The 24,625-nt window shown below is 51.6% G+C and overlaps 7 protein-coding genes across 7 annotated transcripts; 4 read left to right on the top strand and 3 right to left on the bottom strand.

Annotated features, from left to right (window-relative positions):
* Positions 1-3,769: 3,769 nt before the first annotated feature.
* Positions 3,770-3,958, bottom strand: PHYSODRAFT_470430 (hypothetical protein; the record flags this gene model as incomplete). Its single annotated transcript, XM_009517344.1, has 1 exon — positions 3,770-3,958. A coding segment is annotated over one exon (189 nt), but the record flags the coding sequence as incomplete, so codon positions are not given.
* Positions 3,959-5,276: 1,318 nt separating this feature from the next.
* Positions 5,277-5,738, top strand: PHYSODRAFT_293930 (hypothetical protein; the record flags this gene model as incomplete). The annotated part of the gene is made up of 1 exon (XM_009517343.1): positions 5,277-5,738. One exon carries the CDS (start codon positions 5,277-5,279, stop codon positions 5,736-5,738), a length of 462 nt encoding a protein of 153 aa, XP_009515638.1.
* Positions 5,739-6,543: 805 nt separating this feature from the next.
* On the top strand, positions 6,544-7,512 carry PHYSODRAFT_322033 (hypothetical protein; the record flags this gene model as incomplete). Its single annotated transcript, XM_009517342.1, has 1 exon — positions 6,544-7,512. The coding sequence occupies one exon, from the start codon at positions 6,544-6,546 to the stop codon at positions 7,510-7,512; it is 969 nt and encodes a 322-aa protein (XP_009515637.1).
* Positions 7,513-11,208: 3,696 nt separating this feature from the next.
* On the bottom strand, positions 11,209-11,514 carry PHYSODRAFT_293929 (hypothetical protein; the record flags this gene model as incomplete). The annotated part of the gene is made up of 1 exon (XM_009517341.1): positions 11,209-11,514. The coding sequence occupies one exon, from the start codon at positions 11,512-11,514 to the stop codon at positions 11,209-11,211; it is 306 nt and encodes a 101-aa protein (XP_009515636.1).
* A 1,223-nt stretch (positions 11,515-12,737) lies between these two features.
* PHYSODRAFT_475936 (hypothetical protein) lies at positions 12,738-13,558 on the top strand (the record flags this gene model as incomplete). The annotated part of the gene is made up of 2 exons (XM_009517340.1): positions 12,738-13,139; positions 13,175-13,558. Coding segments are annotated over 2 exons (786 nt in total), but the record flags the coding sequence as incomplete, so codon positions are not given.
* Positions 13,559-13,768: 210 nt separating this feature from the next.
* PHYSODRAFT_322032 (hypothetical protein) lies at positions 13,769-14,220 on the top strand (the record flags this gene model as incomplete). The annotated part of the gene is made up of 2 exons (XM_009517339.1): positions 13,769-13,924; positions 13,996-14,220. The coding sequence occupies 2 exons, from the start codon at positions 13,769-13,771 to the stop codon at positions 14,218-14,220; spliced, it is 381 nt and encodes a 126-aa protein (XP_009515634.1).
* A 5,515-nt stretch (positions 14,221-19,735) lies between these two features.
* On the bottom strand, positions 19,736-21,716 carry PHYSODRAFT_322031 (hypothetical protein; the record flags this gene model as incomplete). Its single annotated transcript, XM_009517338.1, has 4 exons — positions 19,736-19,906; positions 19,935-20,032; positions 21,213-21,320; positions 21,560-21,716. 4 exons carry the CDS (start codon positions 21,714-21,716, stop codon positions 19,736-19,738), a joined length of 534 nt encoding a protein of 177 aa, XP_009515633.1.
* Positions 21,717-24,625: the final 2,909 nt, after the last annotated feature.

The raw sequence follows: 24,625 nt of genomic DNA, 5'->3' as shown, positions 1-24,625 counted from the left end.
TCAGTAACCGTGAAATGAAGACCATCGCAAAACATGAGGCAAGCTCTCAAAAAATGAAATTTATTTCATTTTCAGAGGAACCCACCGGAGGTCCCATTTTCCCAAACCGAAAACCAGATATTTATTTTATACTGGGATAGGAAGCAACGTTAGTGCTGCTATCGCAGACCAAACAGGATTATATCCGTGGTACGTCAAGCCAAAAGGTGACCCCTCTTGACACATTGTCCTGAAACCGGTGTGACCCCCTTGCGCCGCACTGGGAAGGTTTATATGCGTGGGCAGATTGAACCGGTATGAGTCAGTAACATATATCGAATAGTAGGAGTGAAGTAAAGTGAATGATTGAAGCGGACGAACTGCTGCAGAAGCATACAAAGGTAAACATTTTCCTTTTCTACAAGCTACAAACAGATCTCGAGCAAGGTTCGTTTTATCACTGTGTATAAGCACTATCTACAGTTTTGAGGTGAATTACCGGGCAGACGCTGCGGCTGCGAAGCAGGCGCAGGAGATGCCCGTGGTTCGTAAAAAAACCTCATAATAATAGAAAGCGATTATACCAAAAATCTCCTATCCCAGCCTTCGCGGAGCCCTAGTAATAAATGGAGCACATTTTATATGTATTAGAATACATGCACTCAGAGGTGCAATGCAACAGTGGACGACTCGGGTATTTATACCGAGATACAGACCTGGCCAAAAGGTTGGCACACACCCTAATTTTCCACCTAACTCTGCAAGTTTTCTCAAACTTGGACCAATTGAAGCGTTATCTCGCTGATTCTGCCAATCAAATCGGAGCGTAATCCAGATAGACTTTCTATACAGTACAATGATTGCTCTGCGTGATTGACCAAAAGGTTGGCACGCTATTATTTACTTCTCTGGCACTTAAGAAACAACATTCGGCATTAAACCTCAATTTGATGTGAACCACATGTCACATATGATTGGGTATAATCAACTGTTTCATCTTACTATTGGCCAAAATAAATGGGTCTGCGCATGTCGAGATAATCGCGTAGAAAAACCTCAAAACTGTAGCCCTTCTAACTCGTCTCCAACAGGCGCTACAACATCGACAACCAAACATAAGGGTAAAGCAGTCACTCGCGATTACGGTGATATTTTTTTTTCTAATATCGCTAATTTTTGACGGCACCTCGCTAAAAAACCTAATGTTGCCTAAAACGGACTTCAGATAAAAGACTGTTTCTCTTTTCTTTCTGCTGCTAGATTTTTTTAAATCATAGCGTGAAACGGAGCAAATGCGCAGCTTTCGGTTGAGGAATTGCGAGTCACCAAACGATATTTTTGTAAAAAGTTATGTCCAGAAAGCCGAAGTGTTGTTTGTTATGTGGGCCAGAGAAGTACTTGGTAACACTCTGCAAATTATGTTCAAGTTGTGTACATAACGTTCTCGCCCTATTAAAGTCCGGACTTTATTTAGTGCATGCCCAGAAGCTTGAGATTCTCAGCCATTTTATCAGCAACAAAACTTTAGTCTTCAAGTTTGTATGGACGAACCGATATGTACCGGTATTTAGGCTTCTATTCGGGAGGGGCTTATATTCGGGCGAGTACGTTACATGTAGCCATCATAATAAAAGCGGAAATTTCCAAAATGTGACTCGATTTGAAAATCTTCACGGTACACACCTCCGATTTAGACTAAAGATTAGCGTACGCGGCTCATATTGTGCTTTTCAGTTGTTTTGGCAAATCGGACGTGTAAAACAGCTACCTACCAAGATGGGGCTAGGTTATCGGAGCAAATTAGCAGGTCCCTTGTAGGGAATTAGGACCAAGAATTGCTAGTCCGATGGAAGCACTTGCGCAGGTCCTGCAAATAGCCGAAAGCCCGAATGTCGCCCATTTTCACGGCATTCGGGGTTTGTGGTCTTACGAAGGACTCCTGCCAAGTTTTGTGGCAAGACTTTCATACGAGCTGACTCTAATACGGTGTATGTCAAACGCAGAATAAACCTATGAAAACACGATGCAGTCGATACGTTAAACACTCCAGTCTTCGTCATTCGCTTTCGCGGGTTCCGGTATTGCTTGCTTCCCCAAACAAAGATTGCTTGACTTGGATTCCAACCGGAGTCCATTGAACTGAGGAGACCACTCATCGGACTCGTCCGAGATTTGCATCTCAGATTTAGAGATCACCAACCTCAGATTAACTGACCTCCAAAGTCCTACGTAGGACTCGGCAAAATGACCGAAAGGCACAATATGTGAAAGATTGACAAGAAGCCCACAGGTCCTCTTGCTGGTGAAGCCTCTACACGTCGCTCCCGATGGAGAAGGTGATGCAGCGCACCCGCATGGTGACGCGCTTGAGAAGCTGGCCGTATTGGCGATGGTGACGGCGCGCGGTGGGTTATTGTAAGTTGCCACAAATACATCAAACATTTTCATACTGACCCAAAACTGGCAGATGGAAATCTGGGACAGAAAAAAAACAATGCGATACCGAGCAGCATTTCACAACTTGATTATTGAGTGAAGGCCCCAAGCGCAGATGTCCGTCGTCATCTACAGCGAGGTGGGTTTGCTTCAGCTTGCTAGTGCTCCCATTTACTCCCATCATGAGGCTTAACTATGAACTGTCTGTATCTGTATCAATGTAGGACCTGCTGTGCTGTTGTGAATGTTCGTGCTGCAGACACTGAGATCGCTGTACTCGACCTCACCTTCAACGTAAGTGTACGTTTTGATTGCAATGTCGGTCTTCAGCTAATTTTCGATTGCATGTACGTGATCAGAGCACTGCGTCATTAGTAGCAGCAGTGTGATCAGAATGTGTACTCACTCAGGATCGTCGGGTTTGAATTTTGTAGTTTCGTGGTGTTGACCAAATTCCGGCGTCCCAGCAATTCAAGAGGACACGACCCAACTATGTAAATGCCTGCTCGAACGTCATCGTCCACAGTCCTCTTCGTGCGATTCGGACATTTTGCAGTGTTGTGTCGCTCGGCCCTGCCACAGAGACTACAGTTGTAGTTATTTCGTTTCTTTGGCTGCTCAGCTCGGGTCTCGCTGCTGAAAAGGTCGTGCATGCTGAGAGAACTGCAGCCCGCTCACTGGATATCGTTGCTTTCTTCTTCGGATGCCGCTGTGGTCGAGAGGCATTCTGCTGGCCTGTGCTGCATATTTTCTTTTCTCGTGCGGCCACACCGCGTCTTGCAGCTCGTGATGAATCCCCTGTTTGTTTTTAAAGTGATGGGGGTTGGATATTCGGGTCTGGCATGAGTGCAGGGACGAACGGCAGGTGGATAGAAATGTGTTGAAATGCTTGAGCGTACGACGCTGCTGTGTACGCATGGTGAAAATACCTGTAGGCCCCCGCGGTTGTCCTGGAAGATCCACTTTGGACATGGGGAACTGCCACGATGTGTCGACAAGGCATTTGCAATCGATGACGATCCGGATATCGTGTACACGCACCCGTCTGTCTACCGTAAAGGGTTCGTGGGCCATTGTCCAGCAGTGCATCTTCATCTTCGACGCTTGCTACTTCGTCTTTGACGTGGAAGATGGACTCCGGGATTTTAAGCACGGTGCAAGCCGAAGCACTCCGTATCTGTTTGTCAAACTTTGCCTTCGCGCGTGGAGTCACCGTGTGTTTTGCACCCATCCAGCACCGAGCTTTCTGTGTTTTGGCCGATATTGTCTTCACGACAACGTTGCCAAACAACACCATAGCACCGAACAATTGGCTGCCTCGAACGCCGGCAAGTAGCAGAGCCCGGTTTTGGCTCTCTACAGCACTTGTAGCTCTACCTCCAAAAAGAGGACATCCATCCCCCAAGGCTTCTACAGACCCCCATTCAGCTCGCACCACCGAGGTTTCGTCCGGGGTGAGCTTATCATTACCAAACTTGGGCCAGCTTACAGGGTGAATCTGTCGCAAGTACTGAGCGACAGATTGAGTTTCTTTTTTTCCCATTTACTGTGATAGTGTGCACCACAGGAAAGCGCTCGTTGATCTCAGTGAGCACCGCATCGTACTCCACAAACGTAGTCGGGGCTTGCAACGATATGACCAGGCTTCTAATGTTGGCGATATTTGGATCGATAGAACGAAAGTGGCCGCAGACGTTAAAATGATGTGAAGTGCACAAAACTTAAGGTGCAAGGGCACACAGCGCACACGGAGACGAACTTGCGCATCTCGCTGCTTACCACGGTCGGAAAAGAGAGGTCGGCCGTGCAGTTTTATTCCGGCGACGACACAGCTCGCGAAAAACTACTCAAAGTTCTCGGTTGTCTCCTTATGAACGAAAGCAACGGCTACAGGAATGTTCCCCCGAGTCTCCGCCCTAGCCGATGCCCGAAAGGCACACGCCATTGTCTTGAGCGTTCTCCATGTGGGTGCCGTCACATTCAAGCAGTGGCACTCAGTTGTCTTGCCCAGCAATGAGGGAACTAAATGACAGGAATGGCCTAAAAAGTGACCGCGATTATCCAGCTGACATGATACGGTAGATCCGGGATTTTCGCGCGCGAACGACCGAAGAAAAGACGGAAGCTTGTCGTAGTTGTCCTCCGCCTCCTCCATCATTTTTTGGCGCGGAATATTGCACCATACACTAGCGCAGGGAGGTGATCGACGTTAACATTGTCCGTTGTTTTCATCGAGGAGGCCACTCGCGCGCGTGCTATGCTTAGCCCCGTCACCACTTTTCAATCCAGGTAGCTCCATCAGATACTTTGATTAGCCCTCCCGCACCGCATCACAGCTGGGAGAATGGACAAGCTCCAAATCGCTAACAAACCAGGCGCCATGTGTTAGCGCGTTTAGTGGGCCGCTTCTTCTTTAGCGTCACCTGCCAGTCTCATAACTCAGAAACGCATTGCCATTTCCATACGTGACCGGGATGTATCTCCTTTTTGATCGACTTGTTCTCGTTGAACGCGTAGCCACGCAGAAACTCTGTGCTATCTGGAGCAGTAGCAAAACCATCGTGCCGATTGACGTCTTGCCGACCGAACGTTTCCATCAAATCAACCTTTCCGGCCTCCATGACACTTGTAAAGCGAAGCTGGTTGTTGCGTGGTGACAGCAAAGTTGGTTATAGCGCAGTGGCTGTAGAATTGTTGTTGTGTAAATAGGTGTGCGTTTCGGCCTCGCTTCGTCGTCACGTCTGGTATCTAAATAGAGCTTGAAGTGAGCAACCAATTCAAATGCAGTTTGTTATCATGTGCTAGTTTTAGGCCAGTGTGAAAAAGTTTAATATAATCTACGGACGGTGCTGCCCCCGCCCATGGTGCAGACGGCGCTGCGTGGGTGTGTTAGTGGAGACGGTGTTGGGCGCGTTCATGCTGGAGAAGCCTCCGGACGCTTTCGTGGGGGTGCTGGTGCTGCATTTACCTGTTGTGGTGATGATGCTGCTGGACTCGGTCGTGGCGGAGGAGATGGTGCTGGACGCGTTCGTGGTGGGGCTCAGGACGCCCATGGCGGAGAAGGTGCTGCAGGCGCTCGTGACGATGGCGGGACCGGATGGATTCGTGGTGGAGAAGGCGCCGGGTGCACTCACGGAGGTGGTTGCTCTGGACGTGCCCAGGGTGGAGAAGGTGTTGCGCTTGTGTCTGTGGTGATGGCGGAGTTGGATGCCATCGTGGCGGATATGGCGTTGCGCGCGCTTATGGTGGCGCTGAACGCGTTTGTGGTGGTGCTGACCGTACCGGACGCGTTCGTGGCGAGAAGGCGCTGCACCGTTGTGTAGGTGGCGCAGAGCTTGCACGTGGTAGTGCTGACCCGGCCCCGTAGCGAGCCACGTTCTGGGAAGATTTTCAAATCGAGTCGCGCTTTGGAATTTTCCCAAAAGAATAGTGTGCTACCCTTTTTGCCAAACACGCAGAGCAACCGTTGTATAAAAAGTCTCTCAATAATGGCCGGATTCGATTTGAATCGCAGAATCAACGCGGAAAACGCTTCAGTTGGTTCAAGTAAAAAAACAAAACTCGCAGGATTAGCAGAGTTAGATGGAAGGTTATGGAGTGTACCATCCTTTCGACCAGGTCTGTAGCAAGTGTATCGTAAGGTATGACGCAGAGCTCACAAACAGTATGCACCGGCTTACCCGGACCGCCAAACCGATGGCCCCGGGTACCCGAATCCACAAATGTGGACGTTGTCTGAAGTCCGGGTACCCGGACACGTCAGTACACACGAATCCGTTGATATCCGAACTATCGATCCGCCCGAAGATGCGGGTACACATGCCCATCTTGTCTATGGTGCGAAAATTTCATTTTGCAATAAAATATACTTCATGTTAAGCCTATTATCTTCGAGCTTTACATTAATGTAAGAGATCTGCATTTGAACGGCATACTAAGATGTCGTCATGTTGGGGTACAGATTGGAGATTTTCGAGAAGAAAGCGAAAATAGCTTTTTGGAAGAGGAAGTACAAGATGAAACCAACGCACGAGGCCGCACGAGGAGTCATTAGTTAGTTTTAGCTCTTCTCTCTCGCTAGCGCTTAAGCCCTCGTGCCGGCGTTTCCAGCTTCCAGCGTTCCGGATCATGGTGCGCTTACCGTCGCCGTCCTTCCTCCACTTGGTCCCTGAAGCCGTCGAAGGTGACTTCAGCCATCCGTTCTATGCGAAGGTCATGAGTATCGACCACGGCGCGGTGACGTTTCGAAGTCTCGAAGGGGGAGAGGGATACCTGCCGCGTTCAGCGGCCGCTGAGTTCGTGGTGACGGCTAACGAAGTCTCCGAGGCAGGGCAATTATCGTTTCTAAGGCGCCCAGTGTCAGCTCAAGTCGCAGAGCAAGTTCATTTTGGCCAGATCATGGCGGTGGGAGGGAATCAGCTGACTATTATTTGTGCGGGGGACGAGATAATGGCCGCGATGGATTTCATGTCACTAGTGCCCCCAATCGTGGCGTTCCTGCTCCAGCAGGTTCAATGTCATCTCGAAGAGTGGACAGCAGGTGGCATTCAGGACGTTGAAACTGCAATTTTAGACCGCGCCCTGGGCCGGAATGGCCATGCAGGCTCCAAGTCCCTGACTGTGGTCTTGGAAGGGCTGATGGCCGAAGAGTGCTATCCTACGCCGACGCAAATGTGCGGTTGGATTGATCCAGGAACTGATGACGAGGTCCAGTTCCCACCGCAACATGCACTTGACTTCGCCTACTACGTGGACGGGCGCAGAGACTTAGTGCCTGCGAGCATTGGACCGCCGTTCTGTCGGCCACCGAGGCAGCAGCAGCAGCCCGAGCAAGTTGAGCAAGAGGTTCACGTCAGCGAGCGAGAACAAGTAGAGCTCTTGTTTGACCTCTTGGTGGACGACGATGAAGACGGGTTAGACCAGCAAGTGTGTGGGGGCCCTGCCACGGGTGAAGACAACGTCCAATCAGCAACTGGGAAGCGTTCCCGAGTCGTAACCAGCAGCACCACGCACAACCCTCAGCTGCCGAACCGAGACGAAAAGCGGCGGCGAACAGCATTGGACCAGGACGCCATGATCATCGAAAAACTGAGCTAAGATCCCGTGCTACTAGATCGGTTTTTGCAGGTCCGGCAGGCAGCATTGCCGGGCAGCGGCGCGGTCGACAGGGCTGAGCAGCATGATACGAGGCCAAGAGAAGGGGATCGACAGATTTCGTCAAAAAGAGCGGCGCTGGCGTCAAAGTATGCATTTGCGCCACGAGAAGATCAACAGCGCGTTCACGACCGAGTGACGTCGGCGAAACCCAAACGTAAGCTACCTACTCCGTATTGCAAATCGCGGTTCGGTCCGAGCTCGTGAAGTTCAAGGCTGTACCTGGTGTCTGCACGCGGCTCTAGGATAGACATTTTGGATCGAGTGGTCTTTCCATCCGCCATTTTGCTCGGCTGTCTCAAGAGGAGAGAATGGCGTGGCAAGAACCCGGTGGATCTTATTTCGATAATTTGTCTGCATCGGCGGAATTTGCGGCGGCGCCACCCGCAACATGCACTGAGCAAGTCAGGGACGTGGTGAGAGTATTTTCACTTATGCGCGCGAGTTCTGCTGCAATGAATTAGTGGAGCTCGTCGAGAGCATCGCGACATTCATCGAGGATACGCTGATGAGGATCACGTGGTGCGCCACCGAGATTTCCTCGCTTGTCTTCTGGGTAAATGACCTACTTGAAGATTTCCGTGAGGCGGCACAAGCTGGCGAAGACTTAAGGCGTGTTCGGCTTTGCTGCACAACGGATGATCGGTTGCTCAAGGACCTCATATTCATGAAAGTTCATCGACAAGTAGACACTATGCGGTGTGGCGCTGTTGAAGTGGTCATACAACCGGTCGCGCAAAACCGGGCACCGATTCCTCGACAGCAGAATATTCGTGACAGAAAAAGCGCTTAGAGCATCTCCAGCGGTGGGTCTTATCCTAAGACGTAACAGGGTCTTTGAGACCACAATTTTACAGTTGAGACCCGCGCAGACCAACTTACTTCCAGCGGTGAGTTCTAAAGCGAGTCTTATAAGTCCATTCCCGCATGTGAAAATTGCATTCAGTCTTGGTGCAATCTTTTAAATACGGCGACGCTTCAGTTTTGTATGGGTGGCATTAAGATTGTGGCCTTATTTTAAGACTCGAAAGCCAATCTATAGGTCCCGGTGAAGTTAAAACCTGCAATAGGACCTTCTGGTGGAAGCCTTAAGTCTCGGCCAAGTCTTAACAGCGTTACTTTTAGGATAAAACCGTGTTTGAGACCAACCGGTGGAGATGCTCTTAGGTCGCATCTTGAGGGACGTACTGCGCCGATTGCCTGTACAAGTAGATCCAGCCACGAGGAAAACCCGGTCATTCTGCATGCGTTTTTGTCCAAGGAGGGTGCGCAGGCAACGAATGTGTGTGCCTTATGTGACGAGACTGAACGAGGTTTTGCCTCAACCGGTCATCACCTGTCTACTGACTTGCCTGAATCCGCCATTTTGATTGGCCAAGACTGAACCCGGACCCGTCTGCACACCGTGTGACAAGATCTGAGCTGGAATTCGGCTGTGTTCCGCGGAGCGAAGTGCGCTCAAGCCTACGATGGGCCCTTCAGGCCTGGAAGACTGCGTTCAGACGAGAAACCCTGAACACACTCGATCCATCCAGGCCGCCCCCGTCCTTAAGCAGGTTGACACATTGAGGCCGTCGAAAATGCCTGCACGAACGTATCGTGTACGGTGTCCCGCCTCGCCTAGGCCCTGAACGCACATCGAATTCGTATACCCGGAGCTCAGCCACCCCAGTGAAGTCGCGTACATGGTGTCCACACCGCTGGCCACCCGGAAGAAGTCCCCCCAAGTTTTACAACCAAGTACGAATCGACCAACCCTTGGCCGCATGGCCTTCAGTATGGTTTCAGCCTTGGGCGCAAATTGTCTTTGGCCGCAGACGTTGGACGCACTGCGTTCAGGCCTGTCGACTCTGAAACCCGGTTTCAAGGATGCGGGTTCAAGGTCTCTCAAGAGCCGGTCATGCACAAACACACGGGCACATTGAAGCTGGGAAAGAATCCAGTGGAAAGTGTCTACGTCAACAGTTCCAGTATACTCAAGTCAAGATATTCGCAAGATGCGTGGCGAAGAACACAGAAGAACACAGAAGAAAGCTACGAGAGAGATCCCATTACACAAAGCCTATCGATAGTCTAGCAGATAACAATCAGAGAGTTCATTTTACCCCCTACTGTGCAAGTCGTCGAGGAATCGGGTCCGCTGTCTTTAAGGACAAGGGCAGTGCGGAGCTCCCCACACACATTCAAGCCCAGTTACGTAGGGATCAGTCTGCTCCGGCTGCTGAAGTGATCCACGTATTCCATGTCCAATTTAAGCCCATTGCGTTGAGGTAAGGGTGGTGTCCCATTTCATGTTAACGATTGATATATCGGGTGGTTTGGTAGCAGTCGCCCCCGGGAATAGTTTGATTGACTGCGTTTAGGATCGGATTGTATTTGGTCTGTATATTTCCCTCATCTGATGGTGGTGCGCGTGTAAAAGTGCGTTCAAGGTTGACCAGTACCTTGATCGCAAATTAGTTGACTGGGTACGACTCACCGCCCGAGGGTCTAAAAATAAGTGGCAGCTGTGTGTTTGTGTATAACTCTGCATTTGTATTGGTTATCTGAAAGTGGTGTGTATTTCTGGGGTTCTAACTTGTGGTAGTAACCCTTATCCTTCACCCACGTTTCGAGCTTCTGCCATTTCGGAGAAGTGCGCTCAGACAAGTGACCGATACGCTCAACGAACTCAAAGCTTTCAACCCCACAGACAACTCACCAGGTGATCGATACAGGCTCTCCAAAGCTAAACGGCACCGATAGGGATTCACAAGGTGTCACACCACCCTGGCCGCATTTTCCCCAGAACCTGCGTTCAAGGAAATCTGCGTTCAGGGTTTACCAAAACCAACCCTTTTGGTTTCCCAAAAAGGTTTGCTCGCAACTCCTTTCTGTGCTACCGCTATACACCTAGGCGTAAAAGGTTTCACCGCCCTCGTCACACTTAATGATCGCGGACACTTTATCCCTAAGACTCTGGCTAAAATCGTCAAAACCGAGATTGAGACACGCTTCGGTGGTCTGAAGGATGAACATAAGCGTCTCCGAATCCTCCAGGGTAGATCGGCAGCGCGTCTTCCTCAGAATCAGGGTCCAGCGCAGCTAAATGGACGGAACAAGAGTAGACTTGCCACGTCCCTAAGAGCAGTACCACCGAGATGGAATACATCAGTTGGCCATTCATCACAGGTTACATCGACTTTGGCCATTCCAGTGATAATACCCAGTCAGTCAGAGCCCAAAGCAAGGAGAAGACCGGATGGATTTGGGTGTACCAGTCTTCAGCCAAGAGGTCCGGGTGAAGGAGTCAGGGTACGAGACGCACAGAGTAATATCAACAAATACGTCTGACCCCAGCCAAACTACCAAGCATCTGACATAGTAGCATCTAAGCCATTATCAGGTGGGGGAGGTTCAGGTATCTGTCTTCTAAGGGCCGTTCCTAACCGGGATCGCGATCCCAAAGGGGTAGGTGACACCGCCTGCAATCCATGGGGTCGCGATCTGGTCGTTCCTAACGGGATCGCGACCCCGCCATAGATCGCAATGAAAGCAACATGCTGTAAATAAAATGCATGATTTACTATAAACCTCTTTTGATAGCAGGGGTTACGCTGGGGGTACACAGTCGGAAATAGGCGGAACTAAACTGACCAATCACAGACCAAGTTTGGGTTCACGATCCCGGTTAGGAACGGCCCTAAAGCCGTGCGGTGACGAAAAAACACAAGCAAAGAGCAAGAATGACACAAGGGCCTGACCCCAGTTAGCTGTGCACGAGGCTTCCTCGGCAGCGTCGAGCAAGGCTTTACCTGAGGGAGGTACAGGTGGGCGTCGTTTGAGGCCTTGCAAAACCAATTTACCAACGGAGAGAACTAATTCGGATTCAGCTGGTGCAGTGACAAAAACCAGTAAACATGCTTCGGCGTTTACTCGTGATATTCGGCCGGAAGAAAAAACCATTATCGACTTGCCAAACCCCAGTAGGCCCCGTCAGAACAGCCCATCACATGTCACATTGGCGCTTGCTTCGGCGGCGATGATCCAGTCGGCATTAAAAATGGAGCTGCTTCCCGAGGAATCGCTGATCTCAATCTCGCACAGTGGTCGTGGATTCATACACGAGAGAGGCACGAAGACACCGCCGTTCAAGATCGACAAGTCTGCATGCAAATCATTCTCTACTATCATTCGAAATGACGACCTAAGTGCAGCCGAGGCGACGAGATTTCTTCGGGGTGAAGACGTCGGGGACGGCAGACATAACAAAGCTATTGATCCCAAGCGACTGCAGACAGGATTGCGTGAATACCCCCACCTGAATTTACTAATCGAGGTAGCGGAACGAGGTATCGAGGTGGACTGGAGACCAGGACCCACACCGCGGCGCTCTCCGCCGACAAACCACGGGTCGTGTCGGCGGTACTTGCGCGCGGTCACTCAAAGTATTCGCAACGGACATGATTCAGGCTAGTACATGGTTGTGGGCATGGACATATTGGATCGCTGTGCAGAAGTCGTATGCAGTCCACTCGGCGCCGTCGAAAAGAAAGACATCGACCCAAATGAAGAAATCCGCACAATTCACGATCTCTCCTTCCAGAAACATGACTAGGTGAATTCCTTATTTGTGGTTCAATCAGTGCTCAAAGTGCGCTATGAGTCGGTTATCGTCATTGCGCAACGCATTTAGCATCTAGCCCGTTGTGGGTATAGCGGCTGCATCCGTATGCTAAAAGGAGGCGTGAAAGGAGCATTCCGGCACTTGCGAACACAAGCAAATAGTGTTTTTCGCATGGCCGCCTGCGTGCCAGAGCTCGGAATTGTCATTATTGATATGGCAGCACCTTTTGGCTTGGCCGAATCGCCACCGTCTTACGCGTTATTCGGTCGTACAATATCTTGGTTAATGGGATCTAACTCGCCGGAGTTTGTTTCAAACTCATCGAATCGTAACCCATTTCCCCCCTATGAATGGATTGACGCCCATGTATTAGTTGAGCCTGACGTTGATGATCGATTACAACTCGCAGAAGCGACATTACGGCATGCTATGCTGGCTATTTTGGGGCCGCGTTCGATAAACGAGTCTAAATTTTCTGGGTGGAGCTCTGAACTGGTTGCTCTGGGGCTGTTGTGGAATACAACAGAGTGCACGGTTTCGATCCCGACTGACAAAACTGACAAAGCATGATTCCGACGAGCTCTTACTGATAGCAAACGCTGGACAGACTGGTGAAGAATTTTCTATCAACGTAAGAGAGCATTTGTGCATCGCGCTCGCGTTGTGGTCATGGGACCCGGTGTGGTGTCACCAAACCGGTGGCAAAATGATTCACGTAAAGTGTTGGAGCGATAGCAAAGCCGCCGTCGCATGGTGCAGTAAGCTACATTCGACCAAATTATTCAGCCAAGAAATTAACAGGTGCATCGGGTTAGCAGAAGCATTTTTCAACTTACGGGTATCTGCCAAGCATATTCCTGGATCGACCAACTGGATGGCTGACGCAGCTTCACGAGCGTGGACCGAACCGCATCAAACTCGATGGACTAAATGTTCGTCTTCCTGGACACAGATTCCGATCCCGGTCGAATTAAGGAAACTCTACATCAACTTCTCCAGCGACTTCAATCTCGGTCGTTGGCCACGTCATCGACCGCAAAATTCAACAGCACATGGGAGCAGTGGACTAAGTGGTGTGAGTGGCTTAACCTCCCCTGGTGGTTACCGGAAAACCCGAGCCATCACTCGTACCAACTCGCTTTGTTCGCTACCTACTGCTGGCAGTACGGGTGGAACGCCTCCAAAGTGGGGAACACTACCAATACCGTCCTCTCGAAGATCTCTCATTTCTCGTGGCGTCATCGGAGAATGCTTGGCTACGGAGTCCGACTTCTCCCTGCGCACCAACTTGCCATCACCGGAATGCGACGTTCAAACCCACCCACCAGCCCCAAAAGCCCGACAGACAAGCGGGTACAGCAGCGACGAACTACCGGGTGTTAGGGAGACGGCAGGAACGGGCTGCAGCAGTGAGGAACGACGAGACAGAGAGGCGACAGGCGTGGAGGTGGTGACCGAGAACTCAGGAGCGGCGGACGCAGAGAAGCTGTCCACTCGGTTCATAGTGCGGTTCGTACTCTAGGCTCCTCGGTAACCAACAATCTGACGGCTTGCCGGCCACCAACATCTCAATGCACTACTACTCGACAGGTTATGAGCCCAACGCCCACGGCGACGCCACCGACGACGCGGTCTAAGCTCTTGGAGCCGCTGCTGTCCCCGTGCCTGGTCAAGTCGGTGATGGCGCTGTCGGTGGCCAAGTCGCCGCGTCGGCCTGCGGGAGTGAACGGGTTGCTTCCGACTCGAGCAGTGACCGACTTGATCGACTCAAGAGACTTATCAAGGGTCTGGTGTGAGACGCCGGATGCGACCTGCTGGAGAAGGCCCAGCTACATCTTGGGATGTATGCTTCGAACTCGTCGGCAGCAGGCTCGAGCGCATTCAGCCAGTTCCTGACTGCTCGTCGACAGCGAGGGAAAACCGACTCTCTCAGCGAAGACATGGGTACCAGCCCGGCCATGCAGCAACAGCAGCAGCAGTTCGTTCCTGGTCCGCCGCAGCCAGTCCCGTTCCAGCACGCGCCCGCGCCGGACCCGCTCCATTAGCAACCGTTCGTGCCGCCGCAAAGCTTCGGGCTGAAGATCCCGCTCTTGAAAGACAACGAGCATCTGATCGAGAGTTTCTCTGACAAAGAGATGTGCCAGGGCCTCGGGACGGGCTTTAACCCCCGCCCTCACGCGTTGTATATAACTACATGAGCAGCATGTGTTTTGCTACGTGAAATGCACAGGTGTAGATAAAAATATGTACAAAGAACGAGTGGAAATTGCAGAGAATGGGGGATTAGACTGATTATTTGATTACTTTCAGATTGCTAACAGGAACTGCTCTCCCCATCATGCGTATGCGACAGTGCTACCCCTACTATGCCCTGGCTACTCGATCAGATCAGACAGGATATAATACATGATTGTACATAGTGGCTCGAAATGCATAATTAATCTCGTCCGATATACCGGGGTATGTAAAAGAAGAGGCAAGCTAGAAAGAAAGAACACCGTAGACACTATATTTTGCTCTGTAAGGGATATATTGCGCCTGTAGGTACTAATATGTACCCCTCACAGATAATGACGCCTGGGGAAGTGGCCCGACCCAATAAAACTGAGCAGTACGTGCGCTATAATAATGCTAAGACTCCATTAGCTTGGGAATACGTATCACTTGATTGCTAGCTAGGTACAACAGTATTTTTTTGTTTTCAAATCATAGGATACTTCCAGCATAAACCCACCCTTGGGTTTGAGTTTTGTTCACCCCCAATAAAAAGGACACTACAAGTTGTAGTATATACACCCTGTTGAAATTTAGCTACCCATCCGAGGGCGTCTTAGACAACCTGTGCGTCTTTCTGTGTCAACCAGTTTCCCGTAGGTTATAGAAATGTGTCGTACTTACGGAAGACAATAGTTATATCAAATACACATACTTTTAACATGTAGTATACAGCTTTAACATGTGTATATTGATCAAAGCCAGGGACCGAAAACCCCCGCAAGTGCGGTGAGGGGGGGGGGGGGGGTAAGAATAATCCGGGTTGCATCTGGCTTTGGTATGTATTCGCTGGGAGCCTTTGAGAAGTTCATATCAATAGATAATAAACTCACATTCGAGCCAGAGATATCCCATTTGCACCAGAGTGTGAACGGAATCCGTAGTTGCTGGTCCATCAACAACGCTATCAGAGATAAGTGACGAAGTCCGCTCAGATTTTGGCGAACCTCGTCGGTCGACTGCCTTTGACATGCTTGGTCTAGGACGCAGTGATTCAGTCTCAGGGGCGGGCTTATTTTCGAGGAATCATGGATGCTCATCGAGGAATGTTGCAAAAAGTACGCTAATCGAGGAATGCCGCTCCAAACGGATGTTCGGCGAGGAATCATCACGGGGCCTACGGACGGCGCCTTTAACAATATAATGCTGCTTAGTGGAGTTATTAGCCCCCCCTGTGCTGTCTGAAGCTGCTGTGTGTTACCCCCTTGCCGATATAGACTGCTCCAAGCTGCTGCTTGCTGGTAATGCATGTGCAGTCTCTTGCTTCAGTAGCATGACTAGGGGTTTGCTGCTACAACAGCAACCCGGTCGGCAATACCTTTGCGAGACCTCTGAAGCGGTTTCACTGATCTATCTGAGAGCAGTGGTCTACTGTTCTTGTCGCCGGCGGCAGTTGCGCTGGACACGAGCGTCTGTGACTGCCAAATACGCCGCCTCGACCTTCAGGGTGCCGTGAATGAGCACAAGATTTTTCCGAAGGCCGTGAGCTGGGCCCAATCCAGTTCGTCGCCGCAGACACAGGAAAGCACCCTCCGCGGAGACACTACGCGCCGATCCTGCAACTTCTCTTGCAGCCGCTAATGCCTTTGTAGATTAAAGGTGAAGTCGGTACCCAGAACACAGCTTTTGCTGCAACTTAGTTATTGTGATATATCGCTGTTAGAGTATATGCCGACGTTGGGCAGGGGCGCCATCGCTACCGTGGGCGCACAAACGTGGAGTTTCAGTGGTTCTGGATAATGTAGCTGTGGCGTAGAGCTAAGGCGCTGTTAAAGCAATGCGTGCGCAGTTTAACAGAAGCTATAGACCACCGCCGCCGCCAACACCGCTACAGATACCACTGCAGGTGACGCAACAACTTGGCCGATTACCGCTTTCGTCGCGTATCATGCACTGACGCAAACCCTCTAAGGAAACGTAAGGTTCTCTTTGTCTGTTAAATAGCTAGTTGCTAGATATACCTATGATACCATTTCCCAATTGACCACGTTTCTTCTGGTAGCAATGGGATTTTGAATTTGTTGCGGTTTAGCCGGCTACCTACTCCCGGAGACGCGCACCGCTGCATCTCGGCCTACGGTGGTCGTATCGCTAGATCTAGCCCGCAGTAGCAAGTACAAGTGATTACAGTCGCTGCTGCGTCTTGATATTCTTGCCGATGGCAGCAGTGAGTTAACGATGTAATAGCGCTAAACCATATTCCTGTTTGACTAATAATAACTGCAAGCTGACGCCGTCGTAGCACCACCACGCATCGACTGGATAGATACTCGATCACAATGTAACCTGGGTGATTACAGCCCATACGCCACCGGCACCGGCCCGTGTTGCTGAGTGGATCGCTCCAATTGTAAGCAGTATCTTGTGCTACGAGCCGATAATACCGTGGGCCACGTTTGCTGAATTGCTTCCTCATATATAGAAACCGCACACTGCTAATGCGCTAGCCACGCCGATAAAGACATCACACTAACGCTCACTGGTGTCCAACATGATAATCGCTGTCAAGACGTCTTAGCTAAAGACTCAGAGCATGTCCTCTTCGCCGGACGACACAAAATTTTGGGGGACTGCAGACGCTACGCTACTACATGCATGTACCTGTACTGTCATCGCGTAGGTTAACAGCTCCAAGAGCGCACGGCATGCGATGGCATCTAGGATACAACGGTGCGAAAAATGGCGCCACTAGTGTACGTTCTGCCTTGGCCAACTGAGGTGAGTAGTCACTCCACCCGTGGAGATCTCCGCTCTCAGACCCTACGCTGCTGAGCCTCATGGTACGTCACTATAGGACCGAAACTTCCGCGTTCTGGCCAGGGTTGCAATACCGTACGTGATGCAATTTTGGATTGAGCACCCGCGATGCGGCAGCAGCGCGCGAATCGCATGTGGTGGGGTGCCTTGGAGCAGCACGAGGCAATGCCCGGCTGCTTGTCGAGTGACCACTTTCCTCGAAAAATCATCAAAGCATCATTGGTCCTCGACTTTCGCATTTTTCAGAGTTTCCTCGATGAACAGACATCGCTTCCTCGATGAACAGACATCGCTTCCTCGATAAAAAGCTACACCCTTCAGTCTCAAGCATGGTACGCCCGGACGACGTCGGTGATGGAGAACCTGGTGGAGCGCTTGGCGTATGGAGCTGGTGCCCAAGTGCAACTTCGAAGTCGAACAAGCGTGTGGGATACGGATACGGCAGAAGCAGGACTGCTGAGGTTGTTGGCCGACGATCGCCAGGTTAAGATGTGAAGTGCAGACGTTGCCGAGACTCAGATGAACGGTTACCGGAGCCGATCGAAGTCCTGGGGTGTCGGCTCTGTGCTTGCGGAACGTTGTCACATCCAGACTCCGCGCGCTGATCACTGGTGCTAGCAAGGAGTGAGGCCGACCACGTTACCATGACCAGCACCCCGCGGAGAACGAAGATCGTCGTTGACGTGGACGCGAACGGGTCACCGAGCCAGATCCTACCGGCTACATGCGTACTCAGACTGTGTGAGGCTTTTACCAGTTGGATGTGCTTGCTGCTTCGCTGAAGTCCAGCCGAAGTGGCCCGAGGTCAAGGAGTCCGTGCTGCGTCATTGCCGAACTTCCGAAGGTCCAGATGTGCGTCGACTAAGCCTCTGACGGCTCAGCGAGGAAGGTTTCCCTGGCCTCCGAGGAGGTTCAGCCTGAGCTTGCTGGACTTCGCTGAACATGGCTGGTTTTAGCGGACGCTGGTGGACACTTTGAGTTCAAGGTCGAGCGGAGCCTTGGAGGATCAGAGTGCTGTTGAAGTTGTGCTCGCGTCGGGTCGCTGTTGAGGGTCGCCGTGTCAGGTCACGCCACCCCGTGATTGCAGACAAATCAGCTCTGACGTCTCCCGTCGCACCCTGATGACGCACCCCATGTGTCCAATCACAAGCGCGGGATCTGGGTTGCTGGCGGTGATTACGCCCAGAGCCGCTGGATTCTGCTGGACGCATCCGAGTCTCGCCCAATCATCGCTGGGCTCAAGTTGAAGCGCCGCACGCGACTGCGCGTTGCTGGCAGCTCGCAAGACCGTCTTCGCACTGTTGTTTTAGTTTTTCCGAAGGGTGTTTTGCGCCTCCACTTGATAGGTTCATCTTTGCATGTGTAAGATTTCAATTAGAGTCGAATTTGCCCCGATAGACGCATGTGTTTTGATTTTGTGTGGTCGTGAGTGTCAAGGAGCGCCTCCAGTCGATTTCAAGGCCTCATATAGACCGATTCGGTATCCCTGGGTGTGAGGAGGGCTCCATTTGGCTATTTCATATCGTTACGCGTCGAACCGATACTTGGGAGCGGCTCTCGGCGTGTATTTCATTTTGACCGGGGAGGAAGAGCCTTCTCGTTGGTTGTGGAGAGCTCGTGCGACTGGTTGGGATTCGGCCCGACATTTGGCGTGGATTGCTTGGTGTCCGCCTGGCATTTGGAGATCGGGCGTGGTGCGCGGAACTCCCAGGGCACAGAACGTGAACCCTGGATCAAGACAGGCTCAAGCCGAGCCAACTCACGGGGCTACTCTAGGTCGAGGAGCGAGGGAGACCTAGTTGTGCGGCTCTCAGCTGGAGCCGCCGGAGGAAGTGAAGAAGCTGTCAAGACCTGGTCCAAGGTCTGGAAAGAAGGTGATGGAGTGCGTGTGGAGTGTCGTGTGTCATTGAAGAAAACCCGGTAGACAGGAGCCTGTTAAGTGGGGAGCAAGCACCGTTTGGAGATACTGGGAGACGTTGCTGTGGTTGACCTCCGACTGGGCCCAAAGCGTAGCCCAAGGAAGAGCTATTCATGGGGATCACCAAGGAGGTACCCCTACGCCTTATCCGGTTCAAGTCCAAGTTCAAGGAGCGTTAGTTGGGGTCAGGGGTGAGAACACACGTATGATGTTGTCCAGAAAGCGCTCGATCACAAGTGTAAAACGGTTCTTCAGATATCGGTCCACCTGCCAAGAAACGTTTTCAGATGCAAAAGACCATGTTGAATTCTTGAAAGGACTTGTTAACGATGAACCTGATATTATACTTGCTGCAGCAATTATAACATTTTGGAATCGGTTTCCGAATAGCGCCTCGGACCCTATCACCCAGCAGGTTTTACACAAAGTGTCCACGCTAAAGCAAAAAAGCAAAACGACTTCATGGTTACCTATCCCCATCTCCAGGAAATCAGCACGACCAAGTGAATTGTTAGTTTTGGCACTCAACACAACTTCGTTAGGTTGCATCGACATCAAAACAGCTGGGCATTCTAAACCCGAAAGAAGTGTCCTTGCCCGTGATACCGTATCTATTGCCTTTGGGGGTTCATACGGAGCGACAGAGCGCAGCGCTCGCGCACGAACTTGTTGGTGCAGAGCGCGCCGCGTACGGCGTCGTCCATGCTGTTGCGCAGCACGGTAGCATCCTCCTGCTTCGCGTTGCGGCAGACGTCCGCCTTGGTCTCATCAACAATGGCGTCCTGTTCGGCGTCGGCCAGAGTCTGCTACCGGGATCTTCCTCAGGAAGAAGATCGAGATGCCCGAATCGAACGGCCGGTACTGCTCGTGTTTAAGTGCTTCCAAAGCGATCGGCTCGGTCTTCCCTCCTTGGAGTCGCGCGGAGCGCCTAAGTTTGAGTCTTCACTTGACCCTGCATCTGTTCCAGGACCTGCTACGACTTCGTCCACTGCAGCGGTGAGGCCCGTCGCGCGGGGGTGGTAGCCATGCCCAAGGCGGGGCGATTCAACGATGCTCAGAGTTTCGCTGGTACTAGGCGAGCTATTCGCTATCACAACATCCTTGCGATAAGCGGCGGTTAGGGGTTATTTATCGCCGGCGTAGATATCGTAATTCCTTACTGGAAGACGGGTACAATGTTGGTTGATCAACCCGTACAGAGATAACTACTTCACGAAGATGAGTGACGGCGTGCTGGGGATGGGGGGGGGGGGTGAAGAGCGGCGGTGGGTTGCGGCCGTAGCAGAGCCGGCAATTGACGAACGAAAGCCGCAACTGCGTGATGGTGGTAACGGATGCTCAGTGTGGCCGAAAGGTTTTGCACGCATGAGCCTGGCAAGGCATCGCAGAGTTCACCGCAGGCAGTGAAGGATGACTCCGTTGCGTTTGTGGGCACAGCCGACGGGCTTTCAATGGTAAATATGGAGGTAAATGGTACTTCTAGGTGCGTAAAACGTGATAGCTGCGTACGCTATACGATCGCGGGTACGGGCAAGATTGCCCATGACGACGACCTGGCAGTGACTCCTCCTGTTGACTACGTGGAAGCCATTGGTGGCTTTCTACTAGACGTGTTAGGGGTATGGCGGTTCAACCTGCATACTATACTCGATGTTTTGTGTCGGGCCTTTCCGAGGGGTTTCTATCTGGGTCGACATTATGGGGGCCCGGCAACCAAAAGCTCGACTCGGTTCACTGCATTGACCGTCTATTTCGTTCGGCTGACCATACACACCGCTGCGACTCGTGCTCCGTCAGCACCATCGTGCGTTTGGAATAGAATCGCGAGCGTTCATCATTCACGTACCGCGCCTCATTTCGGTCAAAGTCCGTAATCCTGTCGTACGTCTGTCTACCTCGCTCAGTGTGAAGCCGTCTTCCTCGCTCGTTAGTTGTAGAGCTACTGCTCCATCTACATGTGTGTCCGTGGACCCACCACTTGTTGTCTGGTCCCTACATCCCCGTTCTTGAATGTGGCCTCGACACGACCAGCTGCTTGCACCTCCTTCGTGTCACTCTCCGTCGCTCGAGCTACTCACGAGCCGTTACCGGCCGCCGTCGACACCTCTTGGACCGCTCCCGAGCAGCTCATTATCGTGCTGCCCTGATCGAGTCCGAAGGCCGTCTTGTGTCGCCCGCCGTCACCGTATCCGCCGTCTCGCCGTTTTCCACCATCTTCTTCCGCCGCAGATGTTGTTACATGTCTTCTCCACGTCGAGGACCTCCACAACAATTCCGTCATGTAGTAACTGGGCGCACGCCTTGACAGTGATCTATCGTTTGCACCTGTTCTTCCGCCGCCGCCGCGTGCCATCTAGTATCATGCGGCGCAACTCACACTTGGGGACTTATTTTCCTGCTACATTCGATCTACGCCGTCTTTGTAGCCCCACTACGTCTTTGTCCGGTCGCTGCCTCGTACTCGCACTTGCTCAACTCGTCGACGTTGTTTCGTAGTCCTGGCAGCTGGTGCTGCACGCACTGGAGCCACCGCTGCTCCCGCAACCGCTTCATCAGTCTCGGCATTGTAGTCGTGCTCGAGTGCACCTCCATGGTCTAGCCGCGCTTCGCTGTCGGCTACTGCTGCCTCCAGTAGGGTGGCTGGTTGAAGATAGATAGCAAAATGAGGCGAGGCCGATGAAACCTTTATCGCCCAGGGGGGTTCGTATAGCGCAGCCCAAGACTGTTCCCCAGGGTGTAGACCCAGAGAATCGACTTGAGAGTCAACAGCAAGAAGATAGACCCAGAGATTCGCAGCCGCAAAGCTTTATACCCTGAGAATCACACTCCTTGGATGGCGTGGGTACCTTGTGTAATCCCTGTCGGCTCGTTTGTCTTCGACGGAACGGCACTCCACCGGTTGAAAATGTAGCCTCGAAGAAGTGCGGGAGCGCATGTCTACATTAGAACGCACCTCCACACCAAAAGGCAAACCCAGAGAATCAGATCCCCTGAAACCCAGAATATCACGAATTCAGTGTCCAGGACTTCAGTCAACTCTGGGACTTGGAACTCAGAAGACACCTTACCCAAATGCCCTCCTAGCTCGATAAAACCAACAAATACAGAGTATACAAACACTACAACTAGCCGTCACTTATTCTTTTGGACCCTTGGACGGTGGGTCACACACACACTAGGCTCACTCGAGTCTGAAATTCAGGGGCCTAGCTCCCCTGAGACTCACACAAACGCGCACCACCTCCAATAAAGGAGGAAAATATAATCACTATCAGTTACCTTCCCTTCACACAAGCAGTCAATACAAAATCCTGGAGGCGACTACCTAGCACCCCAGAATACCCTCTGAAATAATATGAAATGGGCTACCACGAGCACAGCAAGTGACCCAACTAGGATATGGAATAGATGGATCACCCCAGGAAGCTCAAGCCGTCGCTGGTCACCACCTAACTGGACTTGAGTTTGATGGAGCCCACACAGACGGCTGTCCTTCGCCGTTGATGTGCCCTTAGCGTCCCGCGGTCGTAGTCTCGGGTCCTCCGGATTTCCGTCGGCAGGCTTGGCCGAAGTCACTTGCGCAGTACAGGGTAAAAGGAACTCGGTTTGTCTTTTATCAGCTACTTCTCTCTCTCTTACTTCTTTCTCTTCTGCATTCTTTTTCGGCAAATATCTTCTGTTCACTATGCTTGGGGTCAAATGTCTTGTCTTGAGTATATCTTGGGTTCAGCGGTTCAAACTTGCGATCGGCTTGCGAATCCATTGTCGCACGGCGTCGAAAGTGCCAATTGTGGGTCCCTAGACTTGGTTTAGTATGGTGCAGGACTCCCTCTCGACTCCTCGAAAGTATCCAGTCTGCGCATCCACGACGGTTCTTCAAGGTCACGCATCACTTTGATTGCAGACTGACTTCGAACTGACTCGAATCCCTGGTGACACTCAGGGTCATCTTCTGAAATCCTGGGAATTCTGAGGAATCTTGGGGAACTATGGGGATTCTTGGGTGTTGTCTTGGGAAACACTTAAGTTCAGTATAGAGAGTCTGGATTTATGGTCCAAACCCAGAGAATCATCTTTGGAACTCTGGGTCACCTGCACTCAGGGAGGTGAACTCTGGGTCATCGCGCGGCACTCTGGGTTTCCGTGCAGCACTCTGGGTAACAAGTATGCTGCATTGCAGACTCGCGTGTATCTCCACAAAGCCACTCTTTTAGCGGGTTTAGCGGTCTCCTGCGCATGATCATGGTGGTAGTGGGTCGATTCTCAGGGTAATTTGATCTCTGGGGCACTCTGAGCCACAGCAAGATGAGGTGCACTCTGGGATACATTCTCCAGAGACACTTTCCGCCAGACTTTAGGCACTCATCGTAAGGGAAAGTCCGCGACTGGACTGAGTGTTCTCTGAAATCCTGGGCGTGCACTCCCAGGATTCACACTTCCAGCCAGTTGTGCCCATCTGCGGTCAGGCGCTGGATTCATCCCGAGAAATCACTTCTCTCCCACAGTCGCCATCCATGTCACACGGGTACAGCCGCGCCGTATCCAAGTCATCCGCCACTTGTCGTCCAATACAAGCTCCAATTCATTTCTAGAATGGCAGGTCGTCGGCGAAAAACTGAGAGCCGCCTCCTGTCAAAAAAATGAAACATGAACTAAATATTGCTCGGGATCGTGCCACATGACCTCTCCTTGTACCTGGTAATTGACGTAGCCTGCAGGCCCCACGACCGGCACGTGACCGAGCCATTGATGCATCAGAATCAGCGACTTGAGGCCTGATGGTGACTCGTTTAGTCATACAGTTTCGTCACCCTCCACCATCCTCCTATTCCTCACGTTTCGATCGTCGTAGATTGCCTGGTGCTGCTGCACATGGATGGCTGCTGTCACTAGTCGTTAGGGATAGTCCGTCAATGGTCCGGTCTTCGTCACATTCGTACTCCGTAGTAGGTCGTAGAGGTGGTGGAGCTTTCGACCCATCATCAACTAGTTCGACAACATAATCACTGTCGCATACTGTCTGCTGTTGTACGCATACACCTCGATATCCACCTACTCGTCCTGTCTTCTGCGATGTCGACTTTCCAGGTATTCTGAAACCGTTTGACAAGCCCTAGTATCGGCGAACAATACGGCACGGAGTTGGTCTGGTGTGCCTGCAGTATAATAACCGACCTTGCCGGTCACCGTTAGCACCCCATCTGCCAGCATCCTTCTAAACACGCCTAACTTCAGCACTACGTTCTTCATCAAAAAGGCCGCCATATTTTCCGCAGCCAACATCCAGTAACCAACTACCTACAACCTACTGGGCGTGCAGGTGCTGACGATGATTCCGACGACATCAACGACCAGACTCAAAATCGCAGAAGGCTAAGCTTTCTCAACCACCGCCCTGCAGTGTTTCACCACACGGGGTTCACTGACCACCTCGCAAACTCCGCGTATGCTTTTCGGTGGCGGGGGGGGGGCGGGGGGGGGGGGGGCATCTCTATCGGGCC

This window comes from Phytophthora sojae (assembly GCF_000149755.1).
Source record: "Phytophthora sojae unplaced genomic scaffold PHYSOscaffold_1, whole genome shotgun sequence".
NCBI classification, from domain to species: domain Eukaryota; phylum Oomycota; class Peronosporomycetes; order Peronosporales; family Peronosporaceae; genus Phytophthora; species Phytophthora sojae.
The sequence above is the reverse complement of the archived record's forward strand: the minus strand, read 5'-3'. Positions and strand labels throughout refer to the sequence as shown.